The 21491-nt window shown below is 39.9% G+C and overlaps 1 protein-coding gene and 2 pseudogenes across 1 annotated transcript; all 3 read left to right on the top strand.

The window, feature by feature from the left end:
* Positions 1–1019: 1019 nt before the first annotated feature.
* LOC121144023 lies at positions 1020–4424 on the top strand (annotated as a pseudogene).
* A 3375-nt stretch (positions 4425–7799) lies between these two features.
* On the top strand, positions 7800–9612 carry LOC121144022 (annotated as a pseudogene).
* A 10960-nt stretch (positions 9613–20572) lies between these two features.
* On the top strand, positions 20573–21214 carry LOC121144100 (interferon alpha-9-like). The gene has a single exon (XM_040757442.1). The coding sequence runs from the start codon at positions 20590–20592 to the stop codon at positions 21136–21138; it is 549 nt and encodes a 182-aa protein (XP_040613376.1). The 5' UTR covers positions 20573–20589; the 3' UTR covers positions 21139–21214.
* The last annotated feature ends 277 nt before the right edge of the window (positions 21215–21491 follow it).

Raw genomic sequence — 21491 nt, 5'->3', positions numbered from 1 at the left:
GTTTGTTTTTGTGAGACAGGGTTTCTCTGTGTAGTCCTTGCTGTCGTGGAACTCACTCTAGACCAGGCTGAACTCTACCTCAGAGATTCACCTGCCTCTGCCTCATAAGTGCTAGAATTAAAAGCATGTGCCACCACTACCTGACATACATACATATCTATCTTTCATACTTTATTTTAGATGTGTGCTATATGAAGATGTGGGAGTTCATTTACTCCTGTATGTTTATGAATGGGCTAGAGGTTGACATCATCTGTCTTCTCTATTGTCCAGTAGTTGGGTGTCACACTCCTTTAATCCCATTTCTAGGGAGGTAGAGACAGGAGTGATATGACTGGGTAGAGAAGGGAATATAAGGTGGGAGGAGACAAGGAAGAGAGGCAGTCTGAGCAGCAGTTAATCTGAAAGAGTCTAGGCAGTAAGTCTGAGGCAGTCAGTCTAAGCATTTTCAGTCTGAGGATTCATAGGAACAGGATCGCCCCTTGTCTGAGGATTAGTAGAGGTAAGAGGTCTCTCTTATGGTCAGCTCCTTTCTTCTCTGACCTTTTAACATTTACCCGATATGTAACTCTGGGTTTTATTACTAAGACCTATTAGAACTTGTGTTACAATCAAGAGTTTTTAACTTGCCGGGCGTTGGTGGCACACGCCTTTAATCCCAGCACTTGGGAGGCAGAGGCAGGCGGATCTCTGTGAGTTCGAGGCCAGCCTGGTCTACAGAGTGAGTTCCAGGACAGCCTCCAAAGCCACAGAGAAACCCTGTCTCGAAAAACCAAAAAAAAAAAAAAAAAAAAAGTTTTTAACTTTAACTTTCTACTTATATTTGTTATTTTGCCAATGCTGAGTTTAATTTAAAACAGAAATTTCTTATGTCTAGAGCAAATATATAAAGTAGATAAATTTTGTATTTGTTATTTTTATTTATTATTTTGTACTTGTTATTGAAAATTAATTATGGGCATTGTAGTAATATATTGTTTATGAGCTAATAAATCTTTCCTGAGGATCAGAATGCAAAACTAGCCATAGCCATAGAGATCATGCAGTTGTGGTATACACCTTTAATCACAGCAACCACACTAGTTAGTCACAGAATGTGGGTAGTGGTGGTTTATGCCTTTAATCCCAGCACTAGAGAGGTATATAAGACAAGAGCTCACGGTCTCTTGTGACATTCAGTCTCTAGCAGAGCTGAGAACAGGATTGCCCCAGCCTTGGTAGAAGTAAGAACTTTCTTGTGGTTGACTGTTTTGCTTTTCTGATCTTCAGCTTTCCCCCCAATATCTGCTATGCATTCACAAAAAATTGCTTGTCTGTGGCTTTGAAGCTACCAGCCCAGGCCAGAACTACACACAGGGCTCTGCGTGTAATCTTACAAGAATTGCCAAATAGTGTAGGCTCTATAATAGTTAATTGGACTCCTATACCAATGTTAGATTTAAGGAGATTGAAGGAAATGTTAGTTTCATATGGCATCCACCATTCATGAAGTAGATGTTAAACTTGTGGTTAGTTTCTAATTATCCCTAAAGACTGGATAGACCTGGTTAATGCTGTTTTAGAGCCTGGTACACAGTTACAATGGAGTACCTGGTTCAGGGAAGAGGCTAAGACAATTGAACTATGGTATAAAGTTAGAGGAATGGAAATCTCCCAAGATTCCTCTCATTCTCTCAAATTCTGCCAACTTCTTGGAAGAGATTATGCTACTATACAAAGGCAATCTCTTTATGATGACCTTGCCCTGCCTTTATGCTGTGCAGCTGATTTGAATGTTTGGGAATGAATTGGAGAAGTAGGAAAGAAAACTGAGTCGTTTACTAAAGTTATACAGGGGCCAAAGGAAGCCTTCACATATTTCTTACAAAGATTGGCATCAGTAGTAAATAGAATGATACCAGATTCAGAAACTAGACAAATAATAATTGAACCTCTGACTTTTGAAAATGCTAATTCTCAATGCAAAAGGATGATTAGGTCTTTAAAGGCAAGGCCAGAACCTTTGGAGGAATGGACCCAAGATACAATCAACATTGACTCTCATAACCATGAGGCTTGAAGAAAGAATCGAAATATCAAGAGTTTTAATAGTGGCAAACAAGGGCAGAGCACAGTGCTCCTGTGAGGAAGGTTGTGAGTTCCCTGAAGTGCAGAGAGTTCTCAGCATGAGTCAGTGGGAGACTGAGGAATGCGGGAATTCAGTTTAGATGATGGCAACTTTTACTCCAAGGAAGAGGAAACAACATACCCTGAGTGCCAATAATGGTGATAGCCTATTAACAGATACTTCATCAAGAAAATTAAATTTAAACTTTTCTGAAAATCTCTTTCCACCACCTAATAAAAAGCATACTTGTCAAAGCAGTGATCAAAAGGAAGGAAAGTCTTGCTCCTACCAAACCATTTCACTTCAAGTCCTCTCAAAATAATGGAAAATAATAGGTTGTTATGTGCAAACCACAGTTCACTATTGAAGTCTGCTGTGTCTACTGTATCTTTCTACAATAAAAATAAGCAATACCTCAATCCACTTGAGAAGAAGTTGATAAGAGAGTGTAGGTCTATTTGTCTAGCAACTAAAAATGGAGATAAATCTTTTCCTATTGTGATAGAAAAACAGAGAAAACCAGTCTGTACCAAGAAGAACAAAACACAGAAGAGTTTAACTGCTAAATATCAGCCAAATTATAAGCACATCAAGTCTATATCAAGAAACCCTAAAAATTCCAAGTCAAGTCAAATGAGCTATAAGCCAGCTGTGGATAAAGAGAATAGTTGTTATCCAGCAGAAAGTCATCCAAATACTCCTCCTTGGGTTCTAAGCCAGAAAATAAAACCACAAGTTACACTCCAGGTTGGAGAAGCATTTTTGTTAAGAAAAGAAAAACTCTTAAAAAAGCATCCCTGGAGGATGAGTCATTACCAATACACTTACAGAAAAATGAACTAGAGATGACTGGTGATGCTGTTCTGGAGGCAAAGCAATTACCAAAGACCTTGTTTGTGGAAGAGAAATTGAATGTTGAGCTACTGGATGCAAGAAGTAAAAATGGAGAGAAACTAAGAAAGAATTCTTCAGGTGCTGTCTTTTCTTCAAAAGAATGTAAACTTGATAAACATAATTTGCCTTCAGAGAATTCACTTGGTGAGAACAAGGCAATTTCTCGTGAGTCTGTCATCTATCCCATCTTCAGTGTTTCTTCAGTGAATACAAAAAGATCTCTACCTGAAGAACAGTCTTCTATGGGATCCACTACATGTACTAACGTCTTGAAACAGACAATTGTGCAGAAAATATGAATTCCAGAGATACAAATAAAGGAGGAAAAGCCCAATTCGTCATTGATGCAGGTCAGAAACATTTTGGCCAACTATATGTAAGTCTTGTGGCATGATCTATACTGCTTCCAACCCTGAAGACGAAGTGCAACATCTCCAGTATCACCACAGATTTCTGGAGGGAAGAGAGAAGGTGTAGTAGCAGAGTTTTGGGGTGGGAAGATTGTTTTGCTCCTGCCACATGATCCAAGTAATGCCATCAAAAAGGCAGAAGATGTTCAAGAACTTGTGGACATGGAATTGGGCTTCCATCAGGTTGTTCCAAGTGTCTAAACAAAACCAAAACTTTCCTCTTTGTTGATGAAAAGAGAGTAGTGGGATGTTTAATAGCAGAGCCCATCAAACAGGCCTTTCGTGTCTTGTCAGAACCAAGTGCCACTAAAAAATGTTCTAGAGCTTGGTGGTGTTCAGATGTACCAGAACCTGCAATCTGTGGAATAAGTAGAATCTGGGTCTTCAGACTGAAAAGAAGAAAATGCATTGCAAGATGACTGGTAGACACTGTCAGGAGTTGCTTCGTGTTCGGCTGTTTTCACAACACTAATGAAATTGCATTATCTGACCCAACACCAGTTGGCAACTTCTTTGCAACCAAGTACTGCAACACCCTTAGTTTCCTTGTATATAATTTTCATAGCTAAAGAGACTTGCAACCACAAACTGGTACTATGTGATGAAGTTCAGCTAGATAGCTAATTAGTATCCGAATGAAAATTGTAATACTTGTACATGTTACCAGTTTTACTTCTTATATGTTAGACAGATAATTTGTTGAGCTGTTTCGGACTCAAAGAAAAAGTGTTTGGCACACTGAGTTCTTAATTTTGAAAACTTGAAAGCAAGGTGGCTTCTGCAGAAACTGGACCACTTTATAAAGGAAAACAGAACAACACACTTTTAGACCATGACTGTCTCATGCTCCATCAGTAAAGACAAATGTAAACACAGACAATGAGATAATTTCTGGATTCCTTATGTAACATTCTCAATTTATAAGCATACTGTAGCAGCTAAGTTGAAAATACTTAGTATTTTGAATTCCATATTTGTAATAAGATAGCAGAAATCATCGCATATCCATTTATATAAAATAATTCTGTAACTTTTAATATATATATATATATATTTTGGTTTTTACGAGACAGGGTTTCTCTGTATTGTTTTGGAAGCTATCAGTCTAGCCCGGCCTTGAACTCACAGAGATCCGCCTGCTTCTGCCTCCCGAGTGCTGGGATTAAAGGCGTGCGCCACCATTGCCCGGCAACTTTTAATATTTTAATCCCTTAGGAAATTAACCAAAAGCACACTTATAAAATTTAATTAAGACTGTATTTGGCAGTAATCTTCCGTTTTCATTGCATGAAAATGCTGGTAGGTAATTGAAGTCATGAACCAAACTAGTGGACCTAAGAACATAATGACCTTATGGAATATGCTATACACCTGAGTGTATTTAGATTTTCTAGTATAATTTGGATACTCGTTTGTAAAGCAAAAATTACTCAGGCTGTTTGCATTTTTAAAGATCATTTGTTTCTAGGTTGTATTGCTCATTGTAAAATTGGTTCATCTTTATTCTAATTTGCTGTAATACTTCCAAAAAGAATGTGGAAGTGTTAAGATTATCTGTAATTACACAAATATTTTAATGCCATTTTCTGCACAAAATCTTTTTTGTTATATTATAAATCTTATTAATATTTCATTGTTCAGTGATTTATGAGGAATCGACTATAGTTTTTTTTATAATTGTCATTAATATGTTTGTGTGTGCATTTCAAGGTGCCTATGTGGAGACCAGAGAACAACTCTTGGGAGTCAGTTCTTTCCTACCATGAGTTCAAGGATCCAAGTCAGTGACTAGGATTGTGCAAGCACTTTTATCTGCTGAGCCATCTTACTGGCCCAGGATTGATAAAATCCCATTAATACTCTGATAAATTATTTCTTATCATAAATATCTTCTGAAAACAACTGTAGAGATACTAGAGAAATAGTATACTGAAAGAAATAGTTTCCCTATTATTTTGGGTGTAGAGACATTGCTTCAAATTTGATGTCTTAGATTTTAAATGTACATTGTGGTTTGCTATTGACACATTTGCTTTGTTTGCAGTTTGGTTTCACACACGCAAGAGGTCTTGGTATTTAATAACAGGAATGAGTAGATGTACTTAGATCTTGTTTCTCAAAAAAAATTGGAGTTTCTGGGTCAGTGATTATATAGAATGAGCCTAGATCTTGTAATATCAAAAAGTTTAAAAAATGAGTACTGTACTAGCAGATACCCTGCCAACAATATCAACAGCTAGTGATCTGTCAACAGTGTCATCATGTTGATATTTGGTGGTTTGCTGTATGAGAAAGGTATTTACCTTACTCAAATACTTATATAAGTCCATGTGAACATGAAATAAACATCAGGTGACTCCCAGTTGAGGTCTGTTGCACAAAATTCCTAAACCATCACATCCTGAAATTAGTAGTCATGGGGTTGTGACATCCCTGAGTGTGGCATTTGAATGGGATCTTGGAAGAGAAAAAGTAGTCACCGAACAATAAATCTGAATAAAGTATGGAGTTGAATTGCATGCCAGTTCTGCCTTATTGTGGAAAGTATAGTTATGTAGAATATGTGGAAAATGAAGTGTCTGTAGGAACTGGGAATAAATCTCAATGTGCCAATTTAAAAAATAATAGTGGCAAACAAATGCACCTCAAAAGGGACTGTAAACAGGGCATTCCTAGAAACAATGATTTTTTTCTAAGCATAATTCAAACAGAACACCCTCCTTTCAGGATTATGCAGAAGGCGTGGCAAGGGTATACATTGGACTAGTGAATGTAAGTCAGCAAGAGACAGTCAAGGTAAGCCTTTGCTGTCAGGAAACACCTGGAGGGGCTCTCACAGGCCTCCATGCCAAATCCAGTTCAGTCATATCCTGTCATTGAGGAGAAAACTCTTCTCAGAGCAATTAAAGAACATAATGCCTATTGTAAAAAACCATACAATTCAGTGACAGAAGTGCTTTAGCAGATAAAATTTTTCAGGAGAAACCATGAATTAAAACTGATAAAGATTATATTTAAATCTCCTCAAAGTTAGGGATGGGAAGGGCTTTGATTTTGTCTTTCCAGGAAAATAAAAACAACCATCTTGAAGAATTTAAAGACTTTTGGACAAATAAGTATCCAAAGAAGAAGGGAGAACTAACTGGAAAATTCATTTCATGGTTCTTGTTTTGAAAAGAAGAAAAGGGATACAGATATGACAGGATAAAAGGGTAGATTACTGAATCTACTCTAAAAAGAAAAAAGAGGATATAGATACGATAAGATAAAAAGGTAAAATTTTGAATCTTTTAGAAAACAACTACTAGTTTTAAATATTGTACATTGGATTGGACTTTGTTATATTGCATACAAATTTTGTATATTGATACAAATTTGAGATTAACTTACTAAAACATACTGTACATATATTTCTAATTTTGTTCAAGGTGATGTACAGCTCATTTGAAAATTTAATGAAAAATGATAGTCCTTAAAAGTTATTATGACCAACTATATAGGATAATAAGGAAATGCATGTTAGTAATTAGTTACTTAGTACAATAAAACTTGTAGTCATATTAGGTATGATTTCAAGGTCAAAAGAGATACAGTTTAGAAAGAGAGGTCATCTTCAAACACTTCAGATTTCTACAGAATATGGCATTTAAAATGTTTTAATAACATAGGTTTTCTGTATTTATGACAATGAGACATGTCTGCTTCTGGAAGCACCAATCTAATACAGAGAAGATGATGGCCATTGAAGAAACTCCACATGGAGTTTACTTTCTTTATAGCAAAGGTAAGCACTGAGCAAGAAAGTGCCCTTGCATCAACTGCTGACAGTATGCTGTCCAAATTGGACAAATAGGACACAAAAGAGATTGACTGCAAACCTTGCCAAGACAAGCCAGGGAAGTCCTTTAGAATATCCTGCTTCACAGAAAGTCTGTCAGATATGCTAGGCCTATGGGCCAAAGACGGATGTTCCAATATTGCAGAGGAATCTTGGGTGACTGTCCAGGCAGCCAGCTGTTTCTGTTATTTCTCAAGTTTTTTTCTGTTTTTTTCCTTTTTAAATTTTAAATTAGAAACAAGCTTGTTTTACATGTCACTCCCAGTTCCTTCTCCCTCCCCTCCTTCCCTACCACCCACTAGCCCCCTATCCCATCCCCTTTCTGCTCCCCAGGGAGGGTGGCCTTCAATGGGGGATCATCAAAGTCTGTCACATCATTTGGAGCAGGGCCTAGGCCCTTCCCTGCGTGTCTAGGCTGAGAGAGTATCCCTCTATGTGGAAGTCACTTGCTCACTTTTCCTGCTTACTCAGTTAATGTTATTTCCTTCTTGAGTCTCTGAGGAAGTTGAAGACTAAATAGTTATAGTATTCCTAACTCAAGAAAGAAACTCACTAAAGAGGTGTAAAGTCTAAAAGGTTGAGAGACATTAAAAGATAATTTCATAATGCAAATTAGAATATAAAGTGAATTACGTACAACATTTTGAACTCACCAAGATTGGATAGATAATTGAGTATTTTCTCTGAATTTGTCAAATGCAAATAGACTAGACACTTTGGTGTACTTATAGCCTGTATATATTGTATATAGGTATTATATTTATTGTATATAGTTTTTCTTACAGTAGTTATTACCTTTTTTGTATTAGACAAAAAGGACAATTGTGACGATATATTGTTTATTATCTGATAAAGCTTGCCAAAGATCAGATTGCAAAGCTAGCCACAGCTATAGGACCCAGGCAGTGGTGGTACACACCTTTAATCACAGTAGCCACACTGGTTAGCAATAGAAGCTGAGTGGTGGTGGTGATGTTGCCTTTAATGCCAGCACTAGAGAGTATGTAAAACAGGAGTTCAGGGTCTCATGTGGCATTCAGTATGAAGATTAATAGAGACAGGATTGGATATTCACTATTCAGTCTCAGGGGATTCAGTCTCCAGCTAAGCTGAGGGCAGGATTACCCCATCTTTGCAGAGGTAACAGCTAATGGCCAGCTGCTTTGCTTTTCTGATCTTCAGCTTTCCCCACTAATACCTGCCCCTGGGTTTTTGTTATACAGACTACAGAGTGCAGTTAGGAAAAATATCTCGTAAGGCTCTTGAAACAGGAGGTGGGATAAAAAACAATTGCGAAACACTGGTATAAACCAAGTAGAAAATACATGGAAGACAACCAAAAAGTAGAAAGTAACATGGGTGACAATAAGAAAATCAAACCTCAAACATTCCTTAAGTCATAACAACAAAACACAGGCTGTCAAGAACCTAGAGGGGAAGTTTCAAGACTACAAACCCAGAGGGCCAGCATCATCTGCAGCATCCACAAGGGCCAGGCCCTGTGCTTTCCTGATGATCCTGGTGGTGATGAGCTACTGATCAACCTGCTGTCTAGGGCATGACCTGCCTCAGACTTATAATCTCAGGAACAAGAGAGCCTTGACAATCCTGACACAAATGAGGAGACTCTCCCCTCTCTCCTGCCTGAAGGACAGAAAGGACTTTGCATTCCCTCTGGAGAAGGTGGATGCCCAGCAGATCCAGAAGGCTCAAGCCATCCGTGTCCTGCAGGAGCTGACCCAGCAGATCCTGATCCTCTTCAGCTCAAAGGACTCATCTGCTGCTTGGGATACAGCCTTGCTAGACACATTCTTCACTGGCCTCCACCAGCAGCTCAGTGACCTGCAAGCCTGTCTGATGCAACAGTTGGGGGAGCAGGAACCTGCCCTGAGCCAGGAAGACTCCCTGGTGGCTGTGAGGAAATATTTCCACAGGATTACTGTGTACCTGAGAGAGAAGAACCATAGCCCCTGTGCCTGGGAGGTGGTCAGAGTCTGGAGACCCTGTCTTTATCAGTTAACTTGGTGGCCATATTAAATGAGGAGAAGAAATAAATTCTGAGTCAAAGTGGAGAGGACATTCCTGGAATAGCACACTGCACCTCACTGCAATGATTAAGACATCTTAAAAATCTTAATTATTTTAGCACAAACTCTATAAACCTGCACAGATGCTTGATTGGAAATGGGCAATACAGGGGAAATATGTAAAGGCCTTTGTTCTCCATAATTTCAGATTGATTGATTGATTAACCTATTTATTTGACTTAAGTTCTAAAATTTAATGCTGTTAGATTATTTAGTAAGGTAAATACATATGTAGCCAGGTTATTTTCTGTGTTCTATAAATTATTATTACATGAATCTGCCTTTCCTGTTTCATTCTTTATATCATTTCAAAAATTTATAATGTTTTGATGAGACACTTCACATGCATGACCGGGGTGCAAGTTATTGATGTTTAATATTGTCTATTGTTTAGATGTGGAGATGATGCCCACCTCACATTTCTCATTGATTGATGATGAAACTTAAATCACTACATTTCTCCAGTACAGAGTACTTTTCTGTATATAAACAGTATGTGGTGCAGTAGTTAAGCCAGAATATCTTGCTCCTGTCAAATTGTGACTTCGTCTTCTTTGGCCAACTACACCCCAGAATTACTTGCCTATTCTTATTGTTCTATTCTCAAGTTCTGTGGGTTTAACTGAAAACAAATGTCATTCACATAAACAACTAGAAATAAAAGCAGTAACCTAGGATTTATGAAACTGAAACCAAAAAGATATGATTCCCATATGAGTTTGAATTCATCCTTGTAAACACACTCTCATGGAGTAAGGTACAAGAGGGAGGATGTGATGTCACTGTGCAGCAGAGAGTGCTAATGAACTTGAGAGCTTCTGAGTAAGTCCCATTGGTACTAGAGAAGTAACACTGTCCTGGAATCAGACTCTGCACAAACATACACACCAAGGAGGAACCAGCACCTAGGGTCTGAGTGATTGTCCCAGGGTGAAGAACACTGTAGTCCTCATTGTCAAGAGGGTGGGAAGAAAGGAGGGGGTCAACACTGTGTGCCTGTGTGTATCTATATTGATGTATGAATGAGTGTGTGTACCTCTGTGAGTGTATATGTTTATCTTGGAGTGTGGGTGCTGTGTGTGCATGCATGCATTGAGTGTGTGTAGGCACAAGCTTGCCAAGTGTGTTTTTACAAGAGTCAGTTTCTCTACTTCAAGCATGGGTTCCAGGAATCAAACTCATCTCACCAAGCATGAGCAGCAAGCCTTTACAGATCGAGTCCTCATGATGGCATGACAATCACAGGATGAATTAAGAAGATACACTGATGATTCAGTTAATATTATATATAAATTAATATTAGAGTTGATGGAGGCAAGTTGAAGAAAAAGCATTTCAGATTTTGAAAATATAAATTATGCCATTAATATCAATATTTTTTCTATTTTGGTTGTTTTAGAAAGGATTTCTTTGAATGACTGTTCTGGAACTGTCAGTAGACCAGGCTAGCCTTGAAATCAGAGCTCTGCCTGCCTCAGCCTTCAGAGTGCTGAGATTGAAGGTATACACCATCACCATCATGAGCATCAATATTCTAATTCTGAAACAAGCTTACATTATGATACACACACACACACACACACACCACACACACACACACACACACATATATATATATACACAAAATTATGGTAACGGTAAATTTCAATACTTTTAAATACATGTTTTAGAGAATTTTTTTTCTTTACACATAATGTGAAGTGGAAAACAAGGATCATCTGTGGTGTAAGAGTTAATGACAAGAAGAAAAGCTGTAAAACCACTTTCTGAGGCGAGCACAGAAAGAGGAAGTAAAGATGAAAACCAAAAATGTTTAGAAAAATTCCCAGAAACAAGGAGAGAATGAGTTAACCAAATTGAAAAGACATTGGAAAGTGAGGACAGGCATTCAGAAAATGGAAAATAGTGTTTTTTCCTGTTTAAGATAGATGCTCACAACATGGTCTTCAGAGAACCTACAGCAGAAGGTTCAGGACCACACAGCCCAGAGGATCAGTGCACCTGCAACATCCATAATGGCTAGACCCTGTGCTTTCCTGATGGCCCTGGTGGTGATCAGCTACTGGTCTGAAGGACAGAAAGGACTTTGCATTCCCTCTGGAGAAGGTGGATGCCAAGAACATCCAGTTTTTAATTTTCTTTAATGTTGCAAATCATATTCAAATTATTTTGAATCCTATTCAGTTTTTCTGTATGAAACACTTGTGATGTGTTAATTCTGTATCTTTTCAAAAATTGCCAGTCTTTTTATGTTGATACTCTGCACCATAAAAATTGTACAAATGAACACAATGTCAAAAATTGCACAGGATACATGTGTATACTGCATAGTGTTTAGACAAACCCTAAATCTGTCCCTCTTCTTTTCTCTACTATATGATACTCTCTATGCCTATATCAGGATTCTGTCCAGTAAAGAGTCAGAGAATCAGGCTCCTGTGAGATTGTAACGTACTCTTCTTTGAGGCATATCCCCCAGAGTAATCCTCTCTCTGATCTATCTGACCTCTGGTACCTTTCCTCTACATTCCTCTTCTATGAATTTAACAGTTTTGGGCTCTAAATACAAGTGAGATCATGTACAATGATATAAAAGACATCACAGAAAAATGATTACCCTGCCTGTGTAACACAGACAAACATACTAGAAAGAAATCAGGAAATCAAACCCATTCAAAATAGCATCTAGAAACATCTCTTGAAATCAATCAAGGGAAGTGAAACCCTCTAAAATTATTCCTTTGAGACAACACTATGTCCTTGAAATTTCACTGGGTTTTCTCCTCCCCATCCTCCTATTCTTCCTCCTCCTCCATTTCATCCTTCTTTTCTTGGAGCTTCTAGTTGTGCCATGGACACAGGGCCATCTCCTGGAGCTTAGGTAGTGCCATTTAGGGGCCCCAACTCTGAAGAGAAGTTAATCTTTTTCTTAGCAGCCACCAGTTCTCATAGTTCCTCAGCGAGAGGTGTATTTGCCTCCTTTTCCCAATTGGGATTTTGTGTGGCGTGGTCTTGTTCATTCAGTCACAGTCTCTCTCAGTTCATTTGTGCAGCTGCCCTGTTGGGTCCAAGACCCCTGCTCTGCTGCAGTCATCCACTGCCTCTGGCCTCACAGCTCTTCTGCTCCCTCTTCTACAATGGTCCTTGGTGCTGGGAAGTCAGCCCTTTGTTTTCTGCTCATTGATCAGTTGTGGGTCTCTGTGTTTATTGTCATTGACTGCAAGAGACTTCTGTGGTAAGGGGTTATAGTCCTGCAGTAATGCTTTCTTAGACATAAAATTGTAGTTTAAATTCATGTATTGTAACACTAGCAATATAACACTAAAGTAATTCTTCGGTATCTTCAAGATTTCATATGTATTTTAAAAGTGATAATTCTGGGAGAAAAAATAATTTGAATTTTCATTTGGTTTGTGTGGTGGTTTGAATAGGAATAGCCCCATAGACTCTTGTGTTTTAATGCTTGGGTCTTTGGGAAGTGGCACTGTTATGAGGTGCAGCCTTGTTGGAGTAGGTGTGGCTTTGGTGTAGGGATTAAGTAGGTGTAGAGTTGGGCTTTCTTATATACTCTAGCTTGGCTTAGTGTCGCAGTTGCCTCCTACTGCTTGTGAATCAAGGTGTAGAACTTTCAGCTCCTTCTCCAGTACCATGCTTGCCTGCCTACTGCATGTTTCCCACCATCTCCACTCATCTGAAACTGTAAACCAGCTCCAATTAAATGTCTTCCTTTATAAGAGTTGCTGAGGCCATGGAGTTTGTGCTCAGCACTTGAAACCCTAACTTAGACAGATTGTATTGAACATGAAGATCCTTGGGAAATACAGTCATCTTCATAGCATCATTGTATTTAATCAGCATAGTTCTTTCCCATTGACTCTTAGTAGGTAATGTTGTTCCTGCTGCTGTCTCATTTGGGTGACTCACCAGTCCCTTTCTTCAGCTTTCATTTCTAATAACCATATTTTTTGGTTCATTGCCACAACTCAACATCAGGATTTTCTTTCTAGGGAAGTAGAAAATAAAAACAAAGCAGATGTGGAGACTTTACCATCAAACCAACATTTCAAAGAAACATAGAAAGAGTTCATGGAAAAGTGCAGACTGTTGAAGTACTGAAAGCCTTTGCTGCCTGTCAGAATAGCTTGAACACCTCTACAATTAGACACATTGGAAAGGAAGATTAATCACTGAAATTGAAATCAATATTCAATAAGGAATTGATGGCTCCCAAATATTCGGATAGGGATCAGTGTCCTGGACTAAAACTAAATGTGGAGGTATATATACACATATACACATATATAATATATCATGCATGATATATTATATACTAGTAGCACATGCTATACATAGTAATGAACATATGTGTACACACAGCTTTCTTTCTGGTATACTCCCAGTACTTCTCTGCTATCTCAGAAGCCATCTCTCAGCCTCATTGCCTGGTTTCCTCCTCCCTGATGTGGAAAGCTCCAATGTGTGCTAATCATTCTCTCATTAGTCAGCTCTGCTCATGGTACAACTGATTTTTATAGCATCTCGATTTCTGGCTGTTAATTATTCCTGGAAATGCACTAGGAGCAATTCAAGGTTTGTGAGAAGCTCTCATGTGAGAGAATTCCCATTAGGGGAAGGGGAATGAGAGTGTTCTTCTTCTGACCTAATGTTGACTATGGCCAAAAGCAGAGAGGCACGGGTGGGTGGGTACTATAATCTTTGCAATATTTGCAATACAGGCAAACATTTAGAGAGGAAGAGGGTCCCCCACTGGCATCATTTCAAAGCCAAAACAGAGATTAACTCTGGCTTGTTCTCTGAAGTTTTCTCCACATCTAAAGTGGGATTTGCCCAGAAGAACCGACTTCAATTTGGAAGGCCCAATTCCCTATCATTTCTCATCTGAGGAGGAAGCATCCTCCCAGGTCCACACAGATCATGTTTTCTGGACAATGGATAGCTCAACATGCACAAAACAATTACTAAGAGTTGCATTTTCCCCTCTACCTTCTGTAGAGGAAGTTCTCTAGAAAAGGAGGAGTCTGTGTGTAGTCCACTTAGTAGCTATTTACAAAGCTCTGTGTCTGACCTCACATCTTGAGCACTAGGTAAAGCATTTGAAATGTATCATGAAACTGAGCAAACCATGCTCAAGCTGGGAATGCTGCAACATACTGTCTGAGCCCACAGAAGAGATTCTCCACCTGCTGCTCTGCCAACTGAGACCAACAGCAATGGTCTTGGTAAATGTACTGATTTAAAACTGTCTTTTGATAAACAACTTCCAAAGTTCAGGTAATCTCTTCTGTATAGTGAATTTTAACTGGTCTTTATAATAAAAACCCTAAGTCAGATATACTGGTAAATGCTGAAAGATCAGAGAAGCAGAGCAGCCAGCCACTAGTTCTACCTCTATTGAATCCTCAAACAAAATGGGTGATCCTTTCTCTAGGAATCCCCAGACTGAAATCTCCTATCACCCTTCTCCTCTCACCTTATATTCCTTTCTCCTCCCAGCCATATAACTCCTGTCTCCACCTCTCGAGTGCTGGGATTAAAGGTCTGTGACTTCCAAGTACCGAGATTAAACATGTGAGTCACCACATCCTTTCTCTGTACCTCTTTAAGACTGGATCAATCTAGTGTAGTCCAGAGTGACCTTGAATTCACAGAGATTCATCTGCCTCTGCCTCCCAAGTGCTGGAATTAAAAGTGTGTGCTATCACTGCCTGGCCTCCATGGTTAATTAGTGGCTTAGCCTTGCAAGCTGATCTTCAGTGAAGCTTTATTTGTTAGATCACAAACAAAGTATCACCACACTCTTCCACAGCAGAACAGGCCACATGGGGTAATCTGACTCTTTGTTACAGATCATGATCACTCTTAATTGGTGCAGAATAAAACAGTTCTTATTATTGCTGGAGCAAGGTCTGTGTTTAGCAGGGGCACACAGCTCAACAGCCCAAAGCATCTGACGAATCAGCCCTTTTGGGTTTTGCAGGACATGTGAAGGGAGGAAGATAACACTCATCTGCAGTTACAGCTGCCAGGGACACCCCTGAGTTTCATCAACTCTCTCTCTCTCTCTCTCTCTATATATAGGTGCACATCATTCCTTTCTTCTTTACTGACCTCAACACACTTCCGTCTCTTGAGCTGGTTCCACCACCCCTAGCAATTGTTCTTGGCAGGTATCCCATGACTCTAGCATCTTCAATATTTTGGGGTCTCTTCACAGTTCAAACAATGACGCCTCTAGGCCTCCATTCAGAGATACCCCTGACACATTCCTGGTCACATTAGCTTTCCTTAGAGGAGTAGGAAGATTTCATAACTCTTTTCTTCTATCCTTGATTCTAAAGACAGGACCATTTGATCAACGCTGCAAAGTTCTTCTAATTAATGGTTCTGGAACTTGGACTCCTCATTCAATTACATCTTTACCACCTTGCTGCTTTCCATTAATTCTAATTTTGGTTGTCCTGAAACTGGATCTGTAGACCTAGCTGACCTAAAACTCAGAGATCTTTCGGCCTCTGCTTCTGGAGTGTTGGGATTAAAGGTGTACCCCACCACACCCAGCTCTAAGATTTTCTTTAATTCCTTTTCACAAGATGGAATCTTAGTTGTGTGTTATCTTGCCTCATTCTATCATCTTCATCCTCCTCTTTCTCCTCCTCCTCAACATCATCTTCATCCTCCTCCTCATCATCCTATCCTTATCATCATCCTCATCATCATCTTCATCAATCTCATCCTCATCCTCATCATTCTCATCCTCATCATCATCCTCATGCTCATAATCATCCTCTTCATGATAATCATCCTCTTCATCATCATGTGGTTCAGCCTGGTCCTGACTGGTTCTGACTGGCTCCAACTGGTTCAATTCTGTTCTAATCTGGTTCTAACTGGCTCAGACTGGTCCAATCCGGTTATGACTAGTTCATACCTTGTCTAATGTTCAAGGAGATAAACAGATTCAGAAATGAGTATCTACAGCTGATAAACTAGATTAACTTAAAAAAAAAAGGGGATCGGTAGCACTTCTAAATACTAGTGACAAATGGACTGAGAAAGAAATCATTGAAAAAAATCCTTTACAATAGTCACAAAAATTATACACTATCTAGAGGTGCTGTAATCAAGCAAGAGAAAAGACATGCATGACCAAAATTTTGAGTTTTCAAAGACATAAATAAGGTATCAGAAAACAGAAAGATCTCCCATGCTCATGGATCAGTAGAATTAACATAATAAAAATGACAATTAGAACAAGTTATCTACATATTCAACTCAATAACCATCAAATGCCAACACATTGCTTTACTTATCTTGAAAGGACTATACTCAACATCATATGGAAAAAGAAACCAAGGATAGCTAAAACAATCCTGAACAATAAACTTTTGAAGACATCACCATCCCAGATTTCAAGCTGTACTATCTATCTTTACCACTTACAACTCCTCTATGTAAGATATCTCTCCCTTGCCCTCCTTCCATCTGGAGGTGGGTCTGGAGAAGTCTGGCTCTGATGGACAGTAGAGTATTGGAGCTTATGTATCTGATGGCAACTCAGGCAAAGACATTACCTGCCTCTTATAGATGCCATGTGGCCATCTAAGCCAGGCTGTGTCCTCACCTCCCTGGAAACCATGGTCCAAGGATGGTGGTTCTTGGGAACATTACCAACAGAGCGAAAGTACTTAGGGAATGGAACCAAAATCTGACTAAAACTGGAGCAAAGCTGGTGCAATTTGACGAGTCCAGCCTGGGAAGTAAGGACATGCACAAATTTCCAAGTGAGTCACCCTGTCTCCATTAGGAATTTCAAAGAGAATTCTTTAGGGAGGTATATCTTAAGGGACAGGGAAAAGTATGTTAACATTCTCCTAACCTATATCTGTGACAGACATTACTGATCAACCACAGAGCTCTCTCTCTCTCATACAGTGTGGAGTGTCCCTTTGGCAGCCAGGGCAGGATTCAGATGGGTATTAGCTGTGTCCTGATCTTGGAGACACAGGCGACTCCTTCCTGAGTTGATCAGCCAATTCAATGCCTTTGGATCTATTTCAGCTAGAATCCATTGCCACTGCCTTCCAGCTCCATCCTCAGACCCCCAAGAGGGTGATTCACAGATTTACCCTCACGATCCCACAGACAGCATCAGCCTCATTAAACCAATGAAGGATCCGCTATGGGACAGACATGGCCACTATGTCTCTGGGACACTTGAGTCCTGGCATGGGGCAGAGTATTGAGTAACTGTTAGGGTGTATTCCTTAGATGTGAACCTGAGGGCTGCGGTGAGCATCGGGTCTGCACGACTCCTGGTTGGGAAAGATCTGAGGTGTATGCTTGCAGCCTCCCGGGATTGCCAGACAGTTTCAGGTGTGGCGCCTGGATCCACCAGGTACCTCATGTGGCTTCTTTCTTCCCCTATGTCACCTGTTTATCTTACTGTGAGGAACTGTAGCCACACACCTGAAGCCTCCTTGCTGCATCTCCTTCTTGGGGAGCAAATGGAGAGGACAGCTACCTGGAATTCCAAGCAAAATGCTATTTGCTAGGGAGGAGAACATGAAGTGCCCAGGATTGAATGTAAATAATGCCCCCTCTACTTTGTTCAGAGCACGGGGGTTAATTTCCTGTTGCCTGAGGTGTCAGCCTGTGCCTCCTCTGCTGAACCGAGAGCCTGCCTGGGACTGATGGCTGTTATTTATTGAGATTCTGTTTTCAGGACAGAGCCTATGAATGCTCAACCAGAAGGAGGAGTGTGGTTCCTTTGGAAGCACATTCACCTAGCATGTGGGAAGTTCTGGATTCCTTCCCTAACAGAATCATCAACCGGCCATGGAATCACTCCTGAAATATCAGCACAGGGGACGCAGCAACAGGAGAAGAAGCTTAAGGTTATCTAAAGCTAAAAATCAAGTTCAAGGACAGCCTAGGTTGTGAGAATATCTCAAATAGATGCATGCATATATGCATGTATGTATGTATGTATGTATGTATGTATGTATGTGTGGGTGGATAGATGGACGAATGAATAATAAAAACTCAACACTAAGGTTGAGGAATGAATCTGTTCCAAGTGATCAATTATAAAACAACAGTTTCTGGAGCACAGAGAACATTCTAGAAGTTGGAGGCATTTGCTTTGGTTTCATCTATTTCTCCTTCCCTTTTCCACCACTGATGTCATCTGCAAAATATAATCGCTGCCAAAATTTTGGAATGATTACCCTGGGGTCACAATGAAGAAGCTGAACTTCAGAAAAGTGAACCAGCTTCCCTAGAGTCACATAGCTCTTTGCAGGTATGTTGGGCTTTCCAAACAGGCTCCAAACAGCCCCATCTCCTCAGTGAAGATCATTCAGTGAGGTAAGAAGGTTCACTTCTCCACCACAAGGATCAATGCTACAAAGCTGTATTCTAGTAATGGAGGAGAAATTGTATTATAGACAGAATCACAAATTCAAGGACTCTATTGTCACACTTCTCATTCATTGATAATTAAACTTGAATCATTACATTTCTCCAGTAGAGAGCACTTTCCCGTATATAAGCAGCACACTGTGCAGTAGTTAAGCCAGAACATCTTGTTCCTTTCAAATTGTGACTTAGTCTTTAGCCAACGACACCCCAGACTTACTTGCCTCTGATTTCCCTGACCTACTCCTATTATTCTATTCTCAAATTCTGTGGGTTTAACTGAAAACAAATGTCCTTCACATAAACAACTAGAAATAAAAGCAGTAACCTAGGATTTATGAAACTGAAACCAAGAAGACATGATTCCCATATGAGTACTGAATTCATCCTTGTAAGCACACTCTCATGGAGTAAGGTACAAGAGGGAGGATGTGATGTCACTGTGCAGCAGAGAGTGCTAATGAACTTGAGGGCTTCTGAGTAAGTCCCACTGGTACTGGAGAAGTAACACTGTCCTGGAATCAGACTCTGCACACACATACACACCAAGGAGGAACCAGCACCTAGGGCCTGGTTGGTTGTCCCAGGGTGAAGAACACTGTAGTCCTCATTGCAAATAGGGTAGGCAGAAAGGAGGGGGTCAACACTGATCCTGACTTTAAGGGAGCAGGGAAGCACAGCCTTGTGTCCAGAGGGAATTCATTCCTGAGAGGGAGAAATGTCAGGGAACCCCTTTGCCTGCAATGAGTCACCTATGGGAACAAACAGGAAAAGCACCATCTGGATCTCCATTGTGATGAGACTCTGTGCTATGAAGGCTCTGCCCAATCACTGCCCAGGTATAGAAGCCCAAGAGGCCCTGAGCCATCACGTTCCACTTAAAGTGAGCAATGAAGTTAAGGCCTAAATACTGTCTTTTCAAATGAATACATTCATATTAAAGGAATTAAATAACGGTGTGTGCATTTGTGTGAGTGTGTGTATCTGTGTGTGTTAGTGAGTGTATGCATGTTTGTGTGCATGTGAGTGCGTGATGATTTGTGTATCTATGTTTGTATGTTTGTGTGCATGTGTATATGATTCGGTGTGTCTGTGTGTATCCATGCTAATGAATGAATGAGTGTGGGCACGTGTGTGAGTGTGTATGTGTATCATGGTGTGTGGGTGCTGTGTGTGCATGCATGCATTGAGTGTGTGTGTGTAGGAACAAGCTTGCCAAGTGTGTATGTAGTAATCAGAGTCCAACTTACAAGAGTCGGCTCCTGTATTTCAAGCATGTGTTCCAGGAATCAAACTCAGCTCAGCAGGCTTGAGCAGCAAGCTTTACACACCGAGTTCTCATGATGGCATGACAATCATTGGATAATGTTTATTTATATATGTTATATATATGTTTGTACATTATAAAACAAAATTATGGTAATGTGCATTTCAATACTTTCAAATACAAGTCTTAGAGAAAATTTTTTCTTTACACGTAGTGTGTAAACAGGAAAACTAGGATCATCTGTGGTGTAAGAGTTAATGACAATTCCAGTTACAAGAAGAAAAACTGTGAACCCACTTTCTGAGGGGAGCACAGAAAGAGGAAGCAAAGGTGAAAACCAAAACTGTCTAGAAAAAAATTCTCAGAAACAGGGAATGAGCTAATCAAGTTGAAAAGACACTGGAAAGTGAGGGGAGGGCATTCAGAAAATGGAAAATAGTGTTTTTCCTATTTAAGATAGATGTTCACAGCATGGACCTCAGAGAACCTAGAGGGGAAGCTTCAGGACCACACAGCCCAGAGGACCAGCAGCATCTGCAGCATCCACAATGGCTAGACCCTGTGCTTTTCTGATGGCCCTGGTGGTGATGAGCTACTGGTCGACCTGCTGTCTGGGATGTGACCTGCCTCAGGCTCCTAACCTCAGGAACAATACAGTCTTGACACTCCTGGAAGAAATGAGACTTTCCCCTCTCTCCTGCCTGAAAGACAGAAGGTACTTTGCATTCCCTCTGGAGAAGGTGGATGTCCAGCAGATCCAGAAGGCTCAAGCCATCTTTGTCCTGCAAGAGGTGACCCAGCAGGTCCTGATCCTCTTCAATTCAAGTGATTCATCTGCTCCTTGGGAGACAGCTCACCTAGAAACACTCCATGGTAGCCTCCGCCAGCAGTTCAATAACCTGCAAGCCTGTCTGATGCATCAGGTGTGGATGCAAGACTGGGAGTTGCCTGTGAAGAACTACTTCTACAGGATCACTGCCTACCTGAGAGCGAAGAAACACAGCCCCTGTGCCTGGAAGGTGGTCAGAGCAGAAGTCTGGAGAGCCTTGGATTCCTCAACAAAGTTGCTAGAAAGATTGATTGAGGAGAAGGAGTAAGCCTGGAGCAAAAATGGAGAGGATTCTCCTGAGCTAGGACGTTGTGCCTCGGTGCATAAATTCTCCTTTAAAAACTATCATTTATTTTAACATGAGTTCAAAGAGTGCCTAGATGTTTCAGCAAAACAGGAAATTTTATATATATGCAAAGGCACTTGTTTATGCATCCATTTGGTTATTTATGTGTGTTTTCATCTTACTATTTATATAATTTAAGTTATGTGAGTTAAAATTTGCAGTTTTTTATTTTCTTATAGTACAAATAATTATATGCAATTAAATTATTTTGAATCCTATTCAATTAGCTGTATGATACAGTTGTGATTTCTTAATTCTGTGTCTTTTCAAAAATT

Source organism: Mesocricetus auratus, unplaced genomic scaffold, assembly GCF_017639785.1.
Source record: "Mesocricetus auratus isolate SY011 unplaced genomic scaffold, BCM_Maur_2.0 Super-Scaffold_100014, whole genome shotgun sequence".
In the NCBI taxonomy this organism is placed as follows: domain Eukaryota; kingdom Metazoa; phylum Chordata; class Mammalia; order Rodentia; family Cricetidae; genus Mesocricetus; species Mesocricetus auratus.
The sequence above is the reverse complement of the archived record's forward strand: the minus strand, read 5'-3'. Positions and strand labels throughout refer to the sequence as shown.